Below are 21,140 nucleotides of genomic sequence, written 5' to 3'. Positions count from 1 at the left end.
GTGGAAATCTGTACTCAAGTAAAATAATGTGCTCTGGAAGAACACTTTTCCTGTAGAGCAAAAATGCTATTGATACCTTATAAACTGAGGTTTTTGTATTAGTCTGAATTTGAGGATTCCACTCAGTTTTGACTCTGGGTTTTTTGCCAATAAACTCAAAACTTATTCAATGGTTTTAGGGGCTTGACTCCAGCACAGGCGGATTCCCAGTTCCTAGAAAATGCTAAGAGACTCTCCATGTATGGAGTGGATTTACATCATGCCAAGGTATTGGGGATTTGTTTTGTTTGGTTTTTGTTTTAGGATAGACACGCTAAGTATTAAGAAAATATTGTATATATAAATTATTCAAAAAAACCTCATGCACTTAATTTTTGGCTATCAGCCTTTATTGCTTGGTTACAATAATTACTCAATTTGCAACTCTAACATCCTTAGAATTTATTTCATATATATAAGTGTGCATGGATATGTGCTGCTTGGAAATAATATTTTACCCATAAGAGCAGATAAATACATTTAAAATGTCATATTTTTTATGCAAAGGAGATGTGGGGCCAATAAAGTAAAGATGAAAAGAACACATAATTGTTTTCATAATACTATGAGAGTTAAAAAAATATGGAGGGAGAAAAAAGCTCTTCTGGGGGAGAGCTTTGATGCTTTTTTTACTTCCCAGGGTAGGTCAAATGAAATTTTCATTTCAAGTGGGATTTTTTTTTTTTTTTTTTAGTTAAAACCTCAAAAGACAAACTAATAACTTCCTCCCACTCCCTCTCATAAATCCAGAATCTCAAATCATTAGGAAATTTAAGGTATTGTAAGCATATTAATCTTGCATTTAAAAAAGAAAACCAAGACTTTTAAGTACTGGAGAAACACTGTTTAATTTTGTTTTATTAGTTTTGCCAGTGAAGCAACTCCATAATGACAGTGTTGGCATTTGATGTAGTTGATCTGTTGTTGGGGAGGACATGAGAATCTGCTGTATTGTGTAGTGTATCAGTTAGTGGTTAGTTTTGCAGCCTGTAAAACTTGCATCAAATGCTGTCAGTGAAAGAGCATGCTCAGAAGCCTACCCATTACTTCCTCTATCTTTGCTGGAATAGTACATGACTGTAAAGGATCACCTTGATCACAGCTTGTTCAGACTTTCAGTTTAAGTTGGACAGACCTGGTTTTCATTTTTATTCTTTCAGTATTTGTTGAAATCATTGCTAGTACACACACTGGCCATACCTTTCCTGCTTTTAAGTTAACTTTGTCCCTATTACCAGAATATTGAAGAATTTCCCAGAACTGTGGCATATGAATGCCAAAACCATTACTTATAATAGTCCAAAATCTTTCCTATAAAATGAATATACTTGGCTATTTCTGATTTAAGAATCTCATTGTCAGAGTCAGGTTTGAATATGAAACATGTCCCAGTTACAATATTCCCTCAAGGTATGTCAGCAATAATTACTTGTTTGGAATGTTATTAAAGTGGTTTTTATGAAATTGTCTCATACCTGGTAGGATTCTGAAGGTGTGGATATCATGCTGGGTGTATGTGCTAACGGTCTGCTGATTTACAAAGACAGACTCCGGATCAATCGCTTCGCTTGGCCAAAAATTCTGAAGATTTCCTACAAGCGAAGTAATTTCTACATCAAAGTCAGGCCAGCAGAAGTAAGTAGCACCCTCCAGTCTTGTTTCTTTTGTGAGATCATTTTTGTACAGAAACAAGAAAACATCCTCATTTTTTCCACAGTTGTCCTCATGAGCTTATGATGGATTCAAGCAGAACTTAAGAGTGCTTTTTCATCTAGATTCTAATGATTGTATTAAACACTTGTCTTGATTAGTAACAGCAAACCAAGAAGAAAATCTATTTTCATTTTTTTAATAGAAGCTGTCTTGTTATTTTATGGGGGTTTTTTACACAAAAAGCTAGTTATATTGGCCATGTTCTGACTGTGCAAACTTGCAGTCCTGGGAGAGAGCCAGCTTCTCTTCCTCTTTGGGTATAATTGTTTGCTAAATGTCAGCACATCAAGTCCGTGGCTGTAACCAAAGGCTTGAGTTATCCTGTAGGATGTTATAACTCTTTCTGTTAGCTGCTGTGGAAGTAGGGGACTTAACTTTCCCTTCAGTTACTGCTAAAAGTTTCTGGAAGTTGCTGAAGGGGGGTGTGTGTGTGGTTACATTTTGAACCCTTTGTAACTGGAAATTTAACAAAATCCCCAAAATGTCAGATACTGTAATGCTTTTTTAGATTATACTATAAAATGTTTAAAGTGGCTTTTGCTGTGTGAATAAATAATATAAAAGAGACATCCAAACACCAATTTTACAATACTAACATTGTAGTTAGGTAAGTTTTTGAATGCAGATGTACTGTTCTTGCATTCACTGATGCTGTGCGTAGATGAAATATTTTTGCTAAGAAACTGTTATATAGTGATACAAAACATAGAAGTTTAACACTGCAGTATGAATTTCAGACTTTTATTAAACCCAAGCAAAGTACGAAGCACAACTTTCAATACAATTGCTTCGTGCAATTTATCCATCGTGACATAGCCCACCAAGTATAATTATTTTAAAGGGCTGGAAATTCTGATCTTTTAAAATATTTTCTAAAAAATCTTATGAAGTCTTATGGCAGGAGTATTACTGCTTGATACAGTAATGGAACTATCTGAACTCTACCTACTAATGGCCAGCTTAAGGAAATGGGTTAATTTTTTTTGTGGATTCTTTCCAGCTGGAACAGTTTGAGAGCACTATTGGGTTCAAACTGCCAAACCATCGGGCTGCTAAAAGGTTATGGAAGGTTTGTGTGGAGCACCATACTTTCTTCAGGTAAATGATAATTCTCTCCTTCCCTCACTTTTCAAGGTATGCTCATATACTTCTTTTAAAGGATAGGAGACAAGTAAAGATTTCCCCCTTCTTTGCCCCTTGCAGTGACACCTCTTAGATGGAAGATACCCTGACAGTCATTGACCCCAAATTACCGATTCTTAAAGTCTCAAGTACAATTAACTGCTTTATCAAAACTTGCAGAGTGCTAAGAGGATGGAACTAAACAAGGGGTCATGGAGCACTGGAGGTCTGCAAGAACTGTCTGGCCTCAATGCTGTGCCACGTGCTCTAGGATGACCCTGCTTGAGCAGGGAGGTTGGACCAGATGACCCACTGTGGTCCCTTCCAACCTGACCCATTCTGTGATTTGTGATGAGATTTCCTGAGAGATTGACTTTTAAGAATGAGCATCTAGAAAGCCACTGTACACCTTCACAAGAAGCTCCTAGGGCTTGACAGTAATCTTCATTCAATTAACTTGAACATTCTGCTGAGTGTAAATGCTTCTAGCTGAGTTTTTCCTTATCTATGAACTAGACTGAGCTCACAATCATTCTTCAAAGAACAGAGGATCACTTTAATTTTTATGTAATAATCCATAACCTCTTCTGCATTTTTTTCTCCAGCAGCTGAGGAACATAGAATTCTGAATTGGTCATTGAAACGATGATCTATTCGTAAATGAGCACCTTAACAACAGACCATGGAGTTGTTCCTCTGTCTACTTCTTCCACTGAAAAGGACTTTGAAAAAATGGTTGTTTGATTTTTATAATAACACACATTCTGTGAGGGAGTGCATGTGCCCCATGCAGCCTAGGAGTTACAGATTTAGGTTGAATCTCCTATGAATTGGATAGGCATTGAATCTGAGGTTTTTCTGCAAAGCACAGTACCTAGGGTATGTAAACAGTAAGCTTTCTCCTTCAGTAGCCTGTTTGCTTTTAAAAAAAACAGCTGTGTTTTATGGTAAATGCAATCCTGTTGCTGCATATACCTGCTAGACAGAGAACTTCAGAGAACTTGGGCACCACTTGGACTTAAGCAGATGATTACTGGAACTGTCTCACTGGATGGTTTTCAGTATTCAGATTTTCATTGAATGTAGTGTGTTCTTGAATGCAAAGGTGGAACTTATGCTGAGATTGGCAAATCCCAGCACAAATCAGTCTCCAAATGCTTAATTTAGAAGCGCTTCCTTTTTAAATCCTGATCAGAGATGTTTTTTCATATTGATAGAATTCATTTATTAACACAGTCCAGAATCATATTCTTGAAAATTTGAAGTCTGCTTTGGCTGGTGGTGTCTATTACCACAAATAGCAAGCAGTTCTGCCCACAGTGAAAAGTTTAGTAATGCTCTTCAAATAACTCATGCCATGATTTGCTTTGTTGGTAAGCTGTATTTCCTAGTTTTATAGTAATAAAATAGCCCTGAATAAGGAAAAAGCAAATCTTATTGAAGTCAAAAATCCTAAACTGACAACTACGATTTGCAAGTCTGAAAGCTTTCAGGAGCATTAATAGGCAGGAGATAATCTTACTACAGAAATTCTGACATAATAAAAATAATTGGATTTTATTCCAATCAGAAGTGGCTTTTCCTAATGACATTCCAGGAATGACATTATAACAAGAATTATGTAACAAATACTTGAACCATTCTGTAAATCCATATACTCCACTGATGTCACCAGAGAGAAAATCCTCAGAACCTCTCATCCTGATTTAAAAACAGTAAAATAAAGCCAGCTCTATTTTCCTTCAAAGATAAAAAGCAGAAAGCAATTTCTACAGTCCAAGAGACTGTAGCTCATTCAGAGCATGTGTAAAGCTTGTGTATGATGCCGCAGTAAATTGTATATAGTTTAGATGTATATTTTTAGCTTCCAAATCTCTTAGCCTGCCCTATATAACATGGTAAGATTCCTTGTGTTGTCTTATGTAATGTTTCAGTTTGTCTCAAATAATCCCATTAAGAGCCATTTTCCTGTAATGTATAGGAAATTCAGCCAGTATATGAAGTTATTTATAAAACTTGTAATGAACTGTATTGAAAATGACAACCAAAGGGTACTGTATTCACTTGTTATCAGCTCAGACTTAGAGGATTCCAGTACCATTTTCAAAGAGCAGCAATCTACTTTAAAAGTACAGTCAGACTATATATCTACATTAAAATTTTGAGGTAAGCTTAGTTGGCAACTCTGGATCTTAACTAGTGTCTGCAGAAACCTGCTTATATTTCCACTTTATGATGTTTTATTTGAAATTTTCATGATTGTTTCACCATCTCTCCAGAATGTCCTAAAGTGGTAAAAGCATAGTTTTCAGTTATTTTATGTAATTAAGACTGTAATACAAAAATCCATTCAATTGCCCTTAATCAGGAAGTAATTAGTTCTCCTGTTTTTTCCACATTAAAAGATTAAAAGTTTATCTCAGCAGGGTGGAAGATAAAAATGGTAGTTAATGCTGCAGCCTTGCCAAGACTGGAAAATCAAGAACAGAAGGAACCTTGGAAAAATGCTTTCAGCCTTCTTCCTCTTAGTAAATAATGCACTCTCTCTTAGAAATAATGGGGAGAAAGACTGTTTTATAGAAGCAATGAAAGTGAAGCTCCAGATACTTGCAATTTTATTGCATAAGTGGCCTTAGTGCAGAAGGGTGCATTAGTTTGTCTTGAATTGTTTTCTTTATCAATGTAGGAACAGATTCAGGTGCATGCATATGCATTTTAGGCATGGGGGATTGGATGCTTCTGGCTAGTGCCCTGATAAAGCCATAAACATCCCCTCTTAGGGAGAATGGGGGAAGGTGTTTTTAAGATTCAGGTTTGCTTCTCATTATCCTACTCTGATTTGATTGATAACAAATTAAAAGAATTTTTCCCCAAGTCTAGTCTGTTTTGCTCATGAGAGCAATTGGTGAATGATGTCTCCCTGTCCTTATCTCACCCATAAGCTGCTTGTTACATCATTTTCTCTCTTTTGTCCAGCTGAGAAAGGGAAGTGTCTTTGGTGGGACTCTGGTATCCAGCCTGGGTCAGCTCACCACACTAGCTCACTGTTCTGTTTGCTAGGTACCTGAAAATTCTTCAGTTTTGTTGAAATACCTTTAGAATGACTGTTGTAGTCTTCAGAACCCAGCACTGGATACTGTCTTAGCATACATTCGATTGGGTTCTGCTGACGCAGATATTTCTGTGCAAATGCTTCAAAAGAGGAGAAAAAAGTCAGCACAGTTTGAACTCTTGCTTGCCCATCTGTGCCATCCTCAGTACAAAGGGCACATGAATTGCTGGTTCTGCTAGAAAGAAGTTGATGTTCAATGAGCTGCTCATTCTTTGCAGGTTCTCAAATCAAGAAGCTTTGTCTGCAATAATCTGATAGTTTTATACAGAGAGAGTAGGCCATGATGGGTGAGCATGAATTTGCAGCATTACATTGATCCAGGAAACAACATCAAAGGCCTTTCCAGAGAAGCAGGGACTGGGAGGAGTTCTTGCAGTGATGACTGTTTGCAATATCAGCAAGGATGGCAGTGGAACAAACAGTACCCTCTGTTGCAGCTGATGGTCAGATTTCAAGTATAAAGTACAAGCAACAGGGGTTACATGAATATGAACTTTGAAGTCCTATACTGAAGGAAGTTCAGGGATGTAGAGAGAACCTGTCTTCAAACTCACATGATATCAAAACCTGGTGGTACACAATCAACCAGGTTGGAAAAGACCTTGGAGATCATGTCTAACCTATGACCTAACACCACCTTATCAACTAAACCATGGCACTGAGTGCCACATCCAGCCTTTTTTTAAACACCTCCAGGGACGGTGACTCTACCACCTCCCTGGGTAGCCCATTCCAATGCCCAGCCACTCTTTCTGATAAGAAAACAGAATCCCTCACAGCCAGTTCTGCCACATTGGTACATGGACTTTCTGATAACGACTCCAACATTTATGGTACAAACATACATATCCAGCATTAACAGTACATGTAACTGACTCTTTTTCACACTTTTCACAATATGCTTCTTCCCCCCACTCCTTATATCCAGTGAACATCAACCTATATAAATTTATAAATGACACTGTAAAGAAGCTAGAGTCTGAATGTAGACTGTTAAAGTTGTTGCTGTTGGGTAACAACTCTCCAGTGTTCTCAATCTCTTTTCACTTGATACTCCCTTCTATACAGGTTTGAGACACCATTCCCTAACTTTGAGGAACAGCAGCTGCCATATTGGTACCTCAGAATATACGAAAGGCAGTGGAAGTGGAATGTATAGTGTTTACTATAAGAAACATTCTAAGGAGAGATCTGAGATGTATTCTACATGGACCTAAAATGACCTCAGCTTTCTACAAAAAAATTAAAATTTAACCAAGATAGCACCAAAAGATAGGAATCCCAGATGCTTAGTCATATTGTGGAAAAATGTGATGGTTATCAGCATCACTTCAACTGCAAACAGTAAATAACATGCATTGTTTTAGAAGGTCTTTGCAGAGCTTACAGTAGAATCCTCTCTTGGAGAGCACTGTGAACTGAAGTTGAAATGCAATAAGTAGCTTCAAATTACCTCATTACATACCTAAAATAAAGCCTTTTAAACTGACTTTCCTCATATTACTTTTTAGACTTGTATCACCAGAACAGCCCCCAAAAGCGAAGTTTCTGACCTTGGGTTCCAAGTTCCGCTACAGCGGCCGTACGCAAGCGCAGACACGACAGGCCAGCAACCTCATAGACAGACCAGCTCCGTACTTCGAGCGCACTTCCAGCAAACGTGTTTCCAGAAGCCTTGATGGAGGTATGAAATCTGACTTATTTTTTCAGGGTTGTGATTGCATTATGCATTGTCACTCTGACCTGACCAACATTCGGAAATGTTAACATTATGGATGGCCAGAAGGTCATTTGACAAATTTATGAATTTCAGTTCCTAAAGCCGATTTAGGTACTTGTCAATGTTAGGTGACCTAAACATTAAGTTCAGTCACTGCCTAAATGGTATGGCACTGCTGTGAATACATGGAAAATTCTATATTGGGTATGTAGCATCTCTGTACACTACTCATACCTTTTTTAAGGGATAGGCACATACCATAGGCTCTTAATAGAATTGTTTGGTCAGTGGCTTCTTTTGGGATCTGGGTTGGCCTGAGCATCTTTAAGCAGAAAAGGCTGAACACATTGTTTCTTAGAGTTTTCCTTCATTTTGTTCAGTATATTGCTATCCTAGTATATTCAGTACTTCAGTGTTTAGTTGAAAGTTTTTATGTTGACTTTGAATAGCTAAAGTTTCTTTTTGTCATTACTGGTGTTTGGTCTTTTTGAGCAGAAATACCGTCTGGTTTCCTTTACTGGAAACAGGCATTCTTTCCAAAGGCAGGGGTAGCAGCACTATGTGTGAGATGTAAAAGCATATGTCTTACTCAAAATCACTTCTACAATAATATATAATAGAAAAACACTTCAGCAAAATAACATGAAGCTTGACTTAGATTCAGGCACGCACAACTTCACTGGAATAAAAGTGAACCATGACAGTGATGTGAGTTTAGCTACAATTGAGCTGTCAACTTTATCTTATTTTCTTTAAAAAATCTTCTACTTAGAAGAGTTTTACTTCTGCAAATACACATTCTTCTATACTATAACAAAGAAGAAACTGGGACACTTGCTTGGGAAACCTACCAATCTTACCTTTCGAGAACTGAAGTAAAAATATGAGGCAAAAGTGCTTGCACTGCTATAGGATGTGATGACTTCTTGTGGCAACCAAAAAACCCATCACCATGTCAGTGTTACTGAGTCTGGTTTTGTTCCTTTTCTTCTTTCGGTTAGAAACAATTTGAATTCTTCACAACTCTCAATGGTTGTATAATCAAGCCTCTCTGACATCCCTTGTGCATCATCTGTAGAATACAGGCATGCATGCATGTGTGTTCAGGCCCTAACTTTAACTCTTACAGAAGCATCAGCGTCAAAATTTTGAGCATGATGAAACATTGTTCTGAAAGCTCCTTTGCACAAAAGGATCTGGGGACTCCAGTGGAACAGGTTGAACACGAGTCAACATGAGAGTGTCCTTACAGCAAAGAAGGTTGTCTGTATTCTGGGCTGGATTAGCAAAAGTGTAGCTGGCACATCAGAAATTATTGTTCTTCTCTATTCAGTACTTTCTGAAGACCACGCCTGAAATACCATGTTCATCTTTGCTCTCTGCAGTACTAGATGAGCAGTGACATATTACGAGCCCAGTAAGGACCACCAAGCTGGTCAGAGGGCTGGGGGCCTGTGATATATGAGGAGAGGCTGAGGGAACTGTGGTCCTTAAGCTTTAAAAGGAGAAGGCTGTAGTGAGGTATTACTGTCTACAGCTACTGACAGGAAACCTATAGAAAAAACAGAGCCATGTGTTTCTCAGAGGTGCGTGGTGATAGAGCAGTGGGGCACGCCTGCAAGCTGAGACACAGCAAATTTTGGTTACAAGTAACAAATTTTTGCTTGTTTAAAAAGACCTTGGAGGTGCTTAAAACTCACCTGGACAAGCCCTTGAGCAACCTGGTCTAATTCGACCTTCTCTGAGCAGGGGTTTGGATTAGCTGACCTCTGGATGTTCCTTCCAACGTAAGTTACTCTGATTTATCAAAATTTACTCATGGAACTTGAGGGACATATACCCAAGAAATGCTCTCTTTGCCACCTAAGAAGGGATCAGAAGTTTAAGTTGCAGAACTTACAGGGGCCCTGCAAAAGCCTTACATCCCAAATGCCATATTTCCCATTAGCTGGGCTTGGCTTCTTACCCTCTTAAGGGAGCCTCTGGTGTGAAGCTTAGACTTTTGAAAAGAGGATATCCCTCAAAGGTACTCCCAAGACACACCTCTTCCTCTCAACTTTCTGCACCTTGGCTTTGTAAAGCAAAGCATATGGAGGTATTACAGAACATTACTAAATGAATTAAGTTTGTATCAAAGTTGTATTTATTAAAACTCCTTCATTTAATGAATTCTCCTCTGTTTCATTACTACTATTTTGACTAAGTCATCATGATTTAAAAAAAGAGCCATCCTGCTCATTAACCCTGTTATGCTGAATCAAATAAGAGGAAAAACATTTAAGGCCTTTCACTCCCTTGTGCTTTGACTATATTCAAGTGTACATACTCAGTATTTCCTCCTTCCATTTTTTGCAAGCATATAGGGAGATAAGTTCTTACTTTCACTGAGCTGTTTGTGCAGTTTTGCTAAGGTTCCAGTGAAAAATAGTGTGACAATTATATGCATAGCAATTTCTACATTACATTAAAGTAGTCCTCTCAAACAGTGAATTTCTACAAAATCCTCTTTAATAATTGTCTCTCTTTTTTTAATGGTGATTTACACAGTCAAAAGAACAATACCTTCAATTTATCTTCCAAGACTAATCAAGAAGTTGATAAATACTTGTCTGATACTGTGAGGGTTTTTTACATACATAATAAGTGCAAGTTTTATGAAAAGGGTGCATTGCTGTTCATATCAGTGCAATGGGAACCACAGACTTTTTGTAAAGCCAAGAAGATGAAAAATACTGTATCACTCAGTAACTAGCTGTGTTGATCACTGCTGATACAATCATAAAATGTTTTTCTTAAGAAGATTTAAAACCAAAATGTTTCAGCTTACCCAAATTAACCAAAATTATTTTGTTTTCTAATAGCTCCCATGGGTATTTCAGACCAAAGTCTTCTAAGAGACTTCTCTGCTACTGCAGGGCAGGCTGCCAGAGATAAAATCATTGATCTTGAAGCTGCTGGTCAGGCCAAGTTAAAAGAAGGTGGCAGAGAAGAAGATGAAAGCCCACTCAAAACTCCACAATTAGAATTGACTCAGGATGGAAAGGTATGTCTGACTTTCACACCGAAATTATTTGTTCATGTGGTGTGTGTCCACATGTGGTTATTTAGTGCCTATCAGTTCTGAGTATCATACACCACATTATATTAAAATATTAAAGGAAAATTGTCAAGTGGTTTCTGTGTGTTTAACTTAATGTAAGTGTATGTAAGCAAAAGAGAATACAAACTTCCAAATGGCACTGACCTAGAGTTTCTTTTATTGCTATAAATTGAACTTAAATTCTCAGTAAGCTTGCATGTGTTCTTGAAAAAATGTTTCAAAGGGTGAGTTTTATTAACTTCCTTAGTTCGTTTAGACTTGAATAAAAATGTTAATGTACCATGGTTATGTACACTCTACAAAGTTGGGTATATTATGACTGAGTTTAATTACCATAAGTAACAATTTTGGTAGCCATTGCAGAATTATGTCATCCTTTAAAAACTTGTATGTTGACTAAAGTATAGATATCTGTGAAAAGTTAAGTACTGTGATCTGTTCCTGTTGCAACCATTTGCTTGTTTGTTTGAGCTACTGGGGGAATAGGTCCAAAAATTTAATTTATTTTTTCTATGATTTGATGTAAAAATTTCCTCCCAAAGTGCTGGCTAAAATCTGCTGCTCTTTCTCTCTTGGAGATCATTTCTATTTCAGCGATTCTCCAGAACTTCGTTTAATATTTAAAGAGTAATTTTGTCCTCAAACATTTTTGCAAGTTAGTTACCCATTTTATTCTTAGTGAGACTGCTGAGTTTCTCTGTGCAGTTCATATGTTTCCACTGCATTCAAGTGTAGGAAGAGAACAAATACCACAGTTATATTTTTTTTTTGTTTGCTGGCAAGTTGAAATAATTTTGAATTTGAAGAGAAAAAAGGCACACACAGTTTCTTTATGGGAGAAAAAATGGTAAAATAAATTACTATATTTTGCCTTCAGCCTTGGTAGAATGGTGATTCTCCCTTGTTTTCAAAGTGGTGTATCTTTCAGTATTTTAACCAACAGTTGTGGAGGGGAGGGCACTATTTCAGGAAGTTGTTCCAGGAAGCTGTTCAGTAAGGTTTTGTTACACATGCTTATTCTGTGAACAGCTTTTTTTTTCCCCCCTAGTGCAGATGCTTCTTTTCCTTTCTGGTTCTCTTTAAGTCTTAGAGAAAACAGTTATAAACTCAAGAAGTGCCAGCTTGTCTTTCGTGTACTGCACTGTCCTCTGACCTTTCTGCCAAAGCTTTGAATGTCTGTCTGCTTCCATCTGTTTTAAGTGACTATTACAGTTCAAAAGTGCACAGTTCTTTACAGCCTGAGATCAAAACATTTGTAATAGGTTCCTTTCATAATCCACAGAAGTAAACAAGTTGGCTGCTTGTAAAACACAGCGGGATTTTTATTTCTATTTCTATTGCTTTAGTAAAGCTATCCCTTCTTCTAAGTAAAAGTTTTCACTAACTAATAATTTCTTTTTTTTCCCCTCTTCATGTGCCTTCAAACTTGCATTTTTGTTGTGCTTTCATTTTCCACTGTGCACAGAACTTTTTTCTTCAGCTCACTCACGTACACCCATCATCACCGTCCATCCATTCCATGTCATCCCATTTCACAAACTTGTCACCTGTCCCCGAGATCGACATGCTTTCAGATATTTCTGAGGAAGACCCCTTTGAAGAGCCCCTCCTTACCATTCCAGACATTTCAGAGTGCAATTCCATGGAACAAACATCAGATCATAATAAAACCAGAACAGCTTCACCAAGTAATACCTTTGAATCGATGAGACCCCTAGATAGTCGAGGCTCCCCTACCGTTGAGGGAAGAATCCATACAAATGACTACAAAAGCACCGAGTTGTGCGTCTCATTCAGCTTCTTCAGATGCCTTTCTTTTCATTTCCGTTCGCTGCTTGATGAGGATGGCTATATTACTTTTCCTAGCCTTCCTGATGTTTGCATTTCTTTCCTCCCACCTGGCCTTCAGCACTATATTCCTATTACCTCTCCTTCCTTCATCCCCTCTTTTCTCCTTATCTTTGTCCTCCTTCTGTCTGCTTTCCAGTCTATTCCTTTTTCACTCACATTTTCCCTTCCTCTTGCTCTGTCCCTTTGCTACCTGGAGCCTAAGGTGACTTCCTTTAGTAGCTCTAATGGCAATGACCTGAATGACAAAGCAGAGGAAGAGGAGGTGTGTAATTTTGCTGCTTAAATGTTGACACTTGCACATTGCATTTATGCTTTTTCTCATGAAGCTTGCTCAGTTTTGCACACTTCCTAGTTAGAGATGTATCTGTGTACATGCCTGTAAATATATATATAAATACACAAATGCATATGTATCTTTTTAGCATTTCTCATTTGTGAAAAATTGCCATTGTGGGACTCTTAGTCAATAGATAGCTCATGGTTTTTCTGCCTAATTTCCTACAGCATGCATAATTTCATTGTATTCCACAGATACTGAGCTGCAGGTGGACTTGCATTGTAGTTTAAAATGTTAACGAGCACATAAATCTGAATACTGAAAGTGCTCTGTGTAACAATAGATGTTATTTGATACTATTTGCAAGTTCTATTTGCACTGTCAATTGGTCTTAAAATGCCTGTCTCCTGCATGCATTGACTGGAATGCACATGTGTGAAGTTCTGTTTAGAACTGAAAAATGAAATTCCTAAAAGCTGAATTCAGAAAACTGCGAATACTTTAAAATCAGTGTTTTGTTATTCCAGATTTCAGATGTTTCAGCTCTCCAAGGGCGTGTGCAAAGTTGAGTCTGTCCAAGGCACTTTTTCTTTTTTCACATGCTTTGATTAATCTCTAGCAGCAGTTGAGACTGATTTCATTCATTAGCTGGGATTGCAGGCTGTGTCAGGCTGTATCACTGGTCTGAACGTTCTTTGGAATACACTGCTAAAATTGCTGTTCAGAAGCCTCAGTCACACTACTATGTTGCTCTGATCATCTGGAGTGGCTGACAAAATGCCTCCTTTCCTTATGTCTGCTGCACGTACTACAGCAATACCACTAGAAAAAGGTCTTCTATTTTGATCCTCAAAGAAAATATTAAACCAATTATTATAGAATCAAAAAGGAGGAGGATCTGTTTAATGTTACATTTAACAAAGTTTGCTAAACCAATGTACATATTAAAGACATGCTAAATATGACACGATGTCATTATAATACCAGTCTAAGTATAAAATAACAAAAAACATGACACTAAGATTTTCTCAATTTTTCTGTAGTCTAATTCAATCCATAATTTGTAACATACTTACATAAAATAGAACCCCAGATAAGTCAGGAATTAATGAAAATGAGATATGTACTACATCATATGTGCATTCACACAGAATTCAAAATGTAACAGTATGAATAGTAAATCCCTCTTCAAATTTATGAACTTGCAGTGTGTTGACTTGTAAATGCATCTTTTCCTAAGATTACCAGTTGATATTTGTACTTGTGGAAAGACAACTGGGAAGTGGTTCACTTTTTAAAGAATGCTGTTCCTAAAGGCATTCAGAATACTTGGAGATAAGATATGAAGATTAGTTACTATTTCCAACAGAATGCATTGCAGTTTAAGAATAAATATATTCACCTAAAAAGAGGGGGGGGTGGGGGGTGTGTGCAAATAGTTCATCCCAAGACAACAACATTCCTAAAATTTAAGACAGTTGGTAAATACAGTGTTTAAGTGTTTGACTTGAACCCTAGACTCTTTTCCCAAAAGAACTCCTGGATTAGATTCCATTTTCTCATCAACTCGTTGCAGGATTTAAGCCACTTACCATAGAAATTATGCATATCATTTTTCTTCGTTACTCATTCTTAAATTTTCACCTGGGAAACAATAAAAAGCACAGCAAGAAAGAGACACAGTGTGAAACTTCCATTTTTCATGCCACTTATGCCAAAAATTACTTCAGCCATTCTACAACAATGTAGGTGCAAGAAGACCCAAGTCGCTTAATTTCGACATCTGGGGCCGAAAAAGTAAAGGTCTGTAAAATCCAGCACATTTAGCAGCATTTACAAAGAGATGAAGCCTCTGTGTTAGTCTGTAAGCCAATGTTAACACCTCCTTTTCTTGATAATTTGTCATGCGCTCACACAGGTGGAATGCGAAGAGGAGGAAGCACAGCAGAAGGTGCTTGGTTGTTCTTTTACAATTGAACCTGGCTGTGGCTGCCTGCCTTGTTAGCACCCTAAATTTCTGTGGGTTTTGTCTGAATAGTGCCTTTTCACCATACCATTTTATTTCCTTTATTTAACTGTCTGATTGTAAGGGTCCTTTTTTATTTACTTGCTGGTCCATTTTATGTTCTTTATGTTTTGTTTTCGTTTTTTTTGTTTATGTGGCTCAATTTCACAGATCAGTTCCTTGAGAGTAGACGGGGAAAATATTTATGTCAGACATAGCAATTTAATGTTGGAGGTTTGTATATAATACAAGAAATACTCTCCATTCTCACGGGCTGCCAGGCTGCATGGAATGGGAGGTCACTTGCAAGCTGTTAGGGACACAGTGCATGAAGTGCATGGGGAAAACCAGCTTGGAAATGTTGCATGCTATCATTCTAGTTTCTGAGTTTAAATAAAAAACAAACAAATGCAAAAACCCCACAACCAGCCCTCAGCTTGAACGCTGAATGTCAATTAGTGTATTTTTGCTAAATGTTTTCAAGGTGGCAACAGGGAATAATAGCCCTATTTAGATAAAGCAAACACATGGGTGCAATTCATAATTCTAAATTGATTTTTGTACATTGCACCTCAATGTTTGCATCTTCTGTTGAGCAGGGCTTCTAGCTTTTGCCAGTTTAATCTACCTTCATCAAATACATTAGCTGAATAAATAGAATTAGTAAGGGGCAAGCAGCAGAAATATAGAAAGCCAATTCTGGTTCTGACACTGGTTTTAGGAGCATTGAGAAATGATGAAAGGATCAGATATTCAAAGATTCAATGTTTGGATATCTTCTGAAATATTTGCTTTATTTTTTCCTTTTCAAATGGAAGTAAATCTTGCTTCTTGAAGGTTGGTTTTCATTGAAGATGAGCAACAACAAAGAGCTTTGAACAGTACGTTCATGCATAGTGCTTTGTCACTGAAGCAGAGATTTTTATTGCAAGAATTTTCATATAGATTGCTAATCTCAATTATTTTATCAGAGACTGTCTGTAGTTATAATCAGTATCATTTAACTTGTGGTTAATAACCTAAGCTAATATCTGAAAATGTTTTAGAAAATCCTACTGCTGTCTTTGTTTTATTCATCCAGATGGGGCTATAAATAATTCCCTTTGTCACAAAAACTGTTTTTTTTAAATGATTGGTTTTGTTCAGTAATAAGGAGATGTGTGGATCGCAGTAACCCAACTAATGTTTTATGGCTTTTTGCAGCTTTTTATCACTATTGAAACTTTGCTTGTGTATAACTTACTAAAGCACTGAAAGTGTGCATTGCATAACTGTGCTTTGATCAAGTCCAAGAAATGTGCCTTGTGTCAAGCCAAGACAGGTCTTACAATAATGATGTGATTGTTACGAGCTTCAGTTGTATAATAGAATGCCTTTGGCATAAGATTTTACTTCACTCAGGAAATGCAAACTGTAGGGGGACATACTTAATGTCTCATTTGTTAGTCCAGGATGAAAAGTGGTCCTGTGACAATACAAACCTACTGAGTTGCCAGAAGGGGAGAGGTTCAAATGTTCAAGCTGCATGCAGGCTTATCCACAGGGTTAGGAAATATACGTGCAGCACCAAACCCTTACTGGGGCTGAACATGCAAGTGAAAAGAACTTAGAAACTAATGAGTTTGGTGGTTGGATTTTTCATGACTTAATGTGAAGTGTCTTTGCATTGTGATCACTGAAAATAAAAATCCTAACCTAAATGGTAAATTTCGGAACGCTCTGCTAAAAAGTATTTAAAATCTTTGTAAAAACATCCAGATTCTTTACCTAGATTATTATTTCTTACGACATTCTTTTGACAAAACTTCCTTAGTCCGCAATGATAGTATTTCATTTTAATACTCAGTCTTTTAGTTCTTTACTAAAAATGGATCTGAGGCTTAAACTTGAATATAACTACAGGATACTACTGAAAAAAATATTCTTGTGTTAGAGTAAGCATAAACTTTTCTCGAGACCTGGAATGCTGGAAGGAAGACAAATTGTGAAGGCAGGGTGAAATCTGCTTTTCCCACCAAAGTCCAGCCACTGTATTTAGAAGACAATGAATTCCCAAGAAAGCTAAACATATATATTTTTGTCTGGTTACTAGAGCACTTACATTTTGGCACAGCTCCTGAACCTTACCTCTGCCCTGTAGCTGGTACAAAGTGAAAGAATCCCTTGTAGTTATTTGATCCAAGGTGCTGCAGTTTGGCCTCAATGGGTCATGACAAAATCTCATTTGGTATTCATGCTGTGGTGTCCCCTTTGGCACTGGTCCATGGAGGTGCAATTTAGAGAGATCATTTTTTTGGTACTGGCATGCATGAAAACTATTCCTACTTGTGTCTGTCTGCTGTCAGGTTCTTAAATGTAGAATTGGTAGGTAACAGGTTTTAAGTCTTTAAATCTGACTCTTCCAGTAAGTTTAAGCCTACACGAGAGGCACAATGAGTCGTCCCTCTGAAGCTAAGCAGGTGTTAGCTGCTTGCATATTTGGCTGTGTAGTATTGTGTTCACAGATGTAAGTATTTTTCATGGAGCTCGTAATATAAAGAAAGATCCATTTTTATGCTCCTTGGGTTAAACTATTCTTTCTTAAAGCTACCTTCAGTTATGTTAGCTGTGCAGTATCCTGAGACATTTGCTTCTGTGCTTACAAATTTTAGTTGAAAGCAAACAGCTCCTGGAAATTATTATTGTTTCAAAGGGCTAGTAGTGTCATGTTTTGGGTGAAAGTAGCTCTCTGCTAAATAACCATGTACAGCATTATTTTCCTTTGCTTGAAAATATGGAAGAAGCAGTGTATGAGTAGACCTTCACTACAAAAACAAAATTAAAAAATCTTGGTTCCTTGCAGCCTTAAATTTTTTATTTTGAGGCACTCCAAAGAGGGTCACCTTTTCAGACACAAGGCACTTTCCTTGGTTTGGTTGCTTCTGTTTCCTTTTTTTTTTTTTTTTCCCCAGTTAAGTTTGCTTTTGTTGTCGTGTTTTGTCCTACTTTGTTTTATGTTGCGGGTTGCTAGGACCTGGATAAGACCCAGGACGACTTACTGAAACACCAGGCTAGCATTAGTGAGCTCAAGCGCAATTTCATGGAATCCACACCCGAACCACGCCCAAATGAGTGGGAAAAGCGGCGTATCACACCTCTGTCCCTACAGACACAAGGGGTATGTCACTGCACACACCTGTCTGCATGCCTTTCCATACAACCCTGTATGTAATACAGCAAATGCAGTTTGTCCTTTAGGTTAACACTATTTGTGTGGTGTAATATTTGTTATTACTAAGTATACATTAACTTTTTTAGCACTTACTATTGGACCTGACTTTAAATTGTGGGTGGAATTTTATTCTTCTACATGAACAACTGAATTAGAGGAAAACAGAAGTGATGGCAGTATTTTCCTGTATGTTAAGGATATCTTAAATTTCACTCTGATTTACACAGATTGATAATTTTTCAGTGACCGTAGAACTTTTCCTTCCTTTTCTATATCTTTATCTCTTCATAGACAGCTTGTGCATAAAGAGACACACAGTCTGTGTTTTGTTTCAGAAGGGCTTCATGCGATCAGTTAATTTACAGTATTGACTTCTGGACACATTTAATGTAGTTGTTAAAATTTACTTATCTTAATCTTTAAGAGTCTGTAAAATGAATTTATCTACTTTTTCTCTCTACCTCTCCTTTCTGACTGAACCTTGAAACAGCAGTATGGAAAACAGTTTTCTACAAATAACATCCTGAAAGCCTGTACCAAGAAAGCTACCCAAATTTCTCATGCTGTTGTGAAACTTGTAGTTATATTGGGTTATTAGCTGTTTCTTTCAGGAGATGAGTAAATCAGTCTTTTAAAGCAATCAGCTTGTGGTGTTGTCCTTGTCTATCACCATGGTTCCCACCCTTCCTTCCTTGAATGTATTGTTGTCCTATCCCCTTAAATTCTTCAGCTTTCTTTTAGTGCACAGAAATGTGAGCTTTCAATTAAGCAGGCCTGATGCTACAGAATTCTTTTTGATAGTAGGACGTTATTTCAGTAATATCTGTAAGCAGTCTGAACTGTGAGTATGTGCATACAGAGAACACAGCAACTATGCATCACTTCTTTATTCTGTTAATTTATGGTTACTGCCAAGAAATTCCTCAAATTTCTTAGTACCACCTTAATATTTCTACACATGGTGGTATATGCATAGATACAAATGTTGGTCATATTTTCAAATATTCATGACACAGTGGTTCATTTAATAGCGATAAATATATTTTTGGTTGAAACAGAGATTTATGTCAAAGTGTAACTTAATTTTTATTATGTATTTGTGTGTATTTTCTGTATTAATTTCTTTGCATTGAAGTTGAGGCCCCTGCAAGTTATTTTGTATCTGGTGATTTGGTTTCTTTTTTTGCTCATCTAGTATGTTCTGTCACTTCCAGATGATTTGGTTTTATGTTTATGTACAGTGTATGTCTGTTTCATTGCTTGTTGATTTACACTGGTTTTATAAAATGAAAACCAAATAGAAAAAAGGAGACCACATTTTCCAAGTGAAAACACTGCCTGGGAAGGAGAAACAATGGATTGCAATGCCGTGGATTGCTGGAGCAAAACCAGAGGAAACCGATAAGGTGGCTGCCCTGAAACCTGCTGCTTTGTCGCTATATCTGCTGTGGGCTAGCTTGCTAGCTTGGGCACTTCTTTCTTGTTCTTTTTTTTTTTTTTTCCCTTGATGGAAATAACTTTTTTAAGCCAATACTGGAAGGAGAATGTTGAGTTGTAAACCAGGATCTCTGTGTGTATATGTGTATAGATACACACATATAAGAATGCCAGCAACATTTTTCTTAAAACGTCAAACTAACCATGAAGTTCTGAATGGCCACTATTTGAAAAGAAAACCAATTTTTCACTGGAAAATTACTGTATTTGATGTGACTAGGATGACACCAAAACATGTATTTTCACTCTGTATGGAAATAATTGCTTGCCATTACTAGACACTTCACACAAGAACTTTTGCTTTGGGTGTTCACTATGTAATCATTGTTCAGATCAATAATGCTGTATAAACAGCTTCATTTCAAAGGCAACCTGTTCTGAGTACCTCTGCACTTCTGTACCTGTATTTTCATTCAGGAAAAGAGGGAGGGTTTGTCCCTCATAAGTTGGTATAACATCTATGCAAAGAAAAGCACTCTATAACCAGTGGGACTAGTAGCAGTGTGATAGTGATGAGTAGCAATTGTGATGTTGCTTTTTTTACATCACTTTTGGTCTATTAGGTGAATGTGAAGCTGGCAGTCCTATTTCACTAACATATAGAATTATGACATTTGGGAAACTGTATTTCCATCCTGAATTATTTGTTGATGGATGCCTGTTGATCCTTGCCTGTCCTTTAGGATAGCTGAATAATAGATGAGAATAAAGCAGGGATACCACTGCTAATAGTCTTTGTTTTCTTCCTTCTTTTGCTTCAGCAAAAATGCTTGCAAATAAGTAATTTTCTGTGTACTAGAAATGTTATTTTGGGTGCATCTCATTTGTGCCAGTATACTCTAGATCCACCATACTCTTGCAAGTGCACAGCATCTGTGACTTAATTAAACAAAACCCGACACATTAATATGTATGTCGCAAATATGGGAAAAATTTCTGTTTTATGGATACCCACAATATTTTTTCTTTAATCCATCTGCCGCAGCTTGTAAACAATATATCATGTTAGAGTGTATGACTGTGTACCAGAAGAATTTGCCAGGAATTTAAACAGGGGCTGATAGAAAATTGATGAATCCTATCTATACATTTAATCCTTTTTACTAAGGAAATTTACCCCAGGAAACAGGGGTTACATTATCAAATGAACTGTGTGACTGGGGTTTTCATTTTAAAAGACTGGAAGACCCAAAAATTTGAAGGTGGGAAAATGCTAAAAGAGGGGTGGTATGTGTGTGTCTTTAACTATATATATATATATATAAGGGGGAGCAGGGATAGAGAGAGATGCACACAGCCTGACCACCTACCACATAAAGATTTTGGTTTTTGCCTGCTTTTTTTTTAATTTTTAATTCTTTGAGTGATCAGAAAACAAGGTACCAGAGTACAGTGAAAGGAGGATCATTAACATCTTTGCCTCTGGATGTAATCTGTTAAGAGATGAATGCTTCTTGGGTGTAGCAAACTAGGGAAGGAAAGGAGGGGCAGGG

General features: G+C 37.2%; 1 protein-coding gene across 22 annotated transcripts in view; it reads left to right on the top strand.

Moving 5' to 3' along the window:
• Positions 1–21,140, top strand: part of EPB41L2 (erythrocyte membrane protein band 4.1 like 2) — a 109,880-nt gene that overhangs the window by 73,213 nt on the left and 15,527 nt on the right. For 4 of the 22 annotated variants that reach the window (XM_017739432.1, XM_017739433.1, XM_017739437.1 and 1 more), the window contains exons 8-16: positions 180–267; positions 1,522–1,674; positions 2,753–2,850; positions 7,498–7,670; positions 10,568–10,749; positions 12,272–12,919; positions 14,853–14,885; positions 17,950–18,096; positions 19,452–19,556. In XM_017739432.1, coding sequence (XP_017594921.1) covers positions 180–267; positions 1,522–1,674; positions 2,753–2,850; positions 7,498–7,670; positions 10,568–10,749; positions 12,272–12,919; positions 14,853–14,885; positions 17,950–18,096; positions 19,452–19,556 — 1,627 coding nt within the window. Of the gene's footprint in view, positions 1–179; positions 268–1,521; positions 1,675–2,752; positions 2,851–7,497; positions 7,671–10,567; positions 10,750–12,271; positions 12,920–14,852; positions 14,886–15,110; positions 15,174–17,949; positions 18,097–19,451; positions 19,557–21,140 lie in introns of all 22 variants that reach the window. The other 18 variants (XM_017739444.1, XM_017739436.1, XM_017739440.1 and 15 more) reach the window with 10 other exon arrangements.

The sequence above is a fragment of the Corvus brachyrhynchos genome, unplaced genomic scaffold, assembly GCF_000691975.1.
Source record: "Corvus brachyrhynchos isolate BGI_N302 unplaced genomic scaffold, ASM69197v1 scaffold14, whole genome shotgun sequence".
Classification (NCBI taxonomy): domain Eukaryota; kingdom Metazoa; phylum Chordata; class Aves; order Passeriformes; family Corvidae; genus Corvus; species Corvus brachyrhynchos.
The sequence above is the reverse complement of the archived record's forward strand: the minus strand, read 5'-3'. Positions and strand labels throughout refer to the sequence as shown.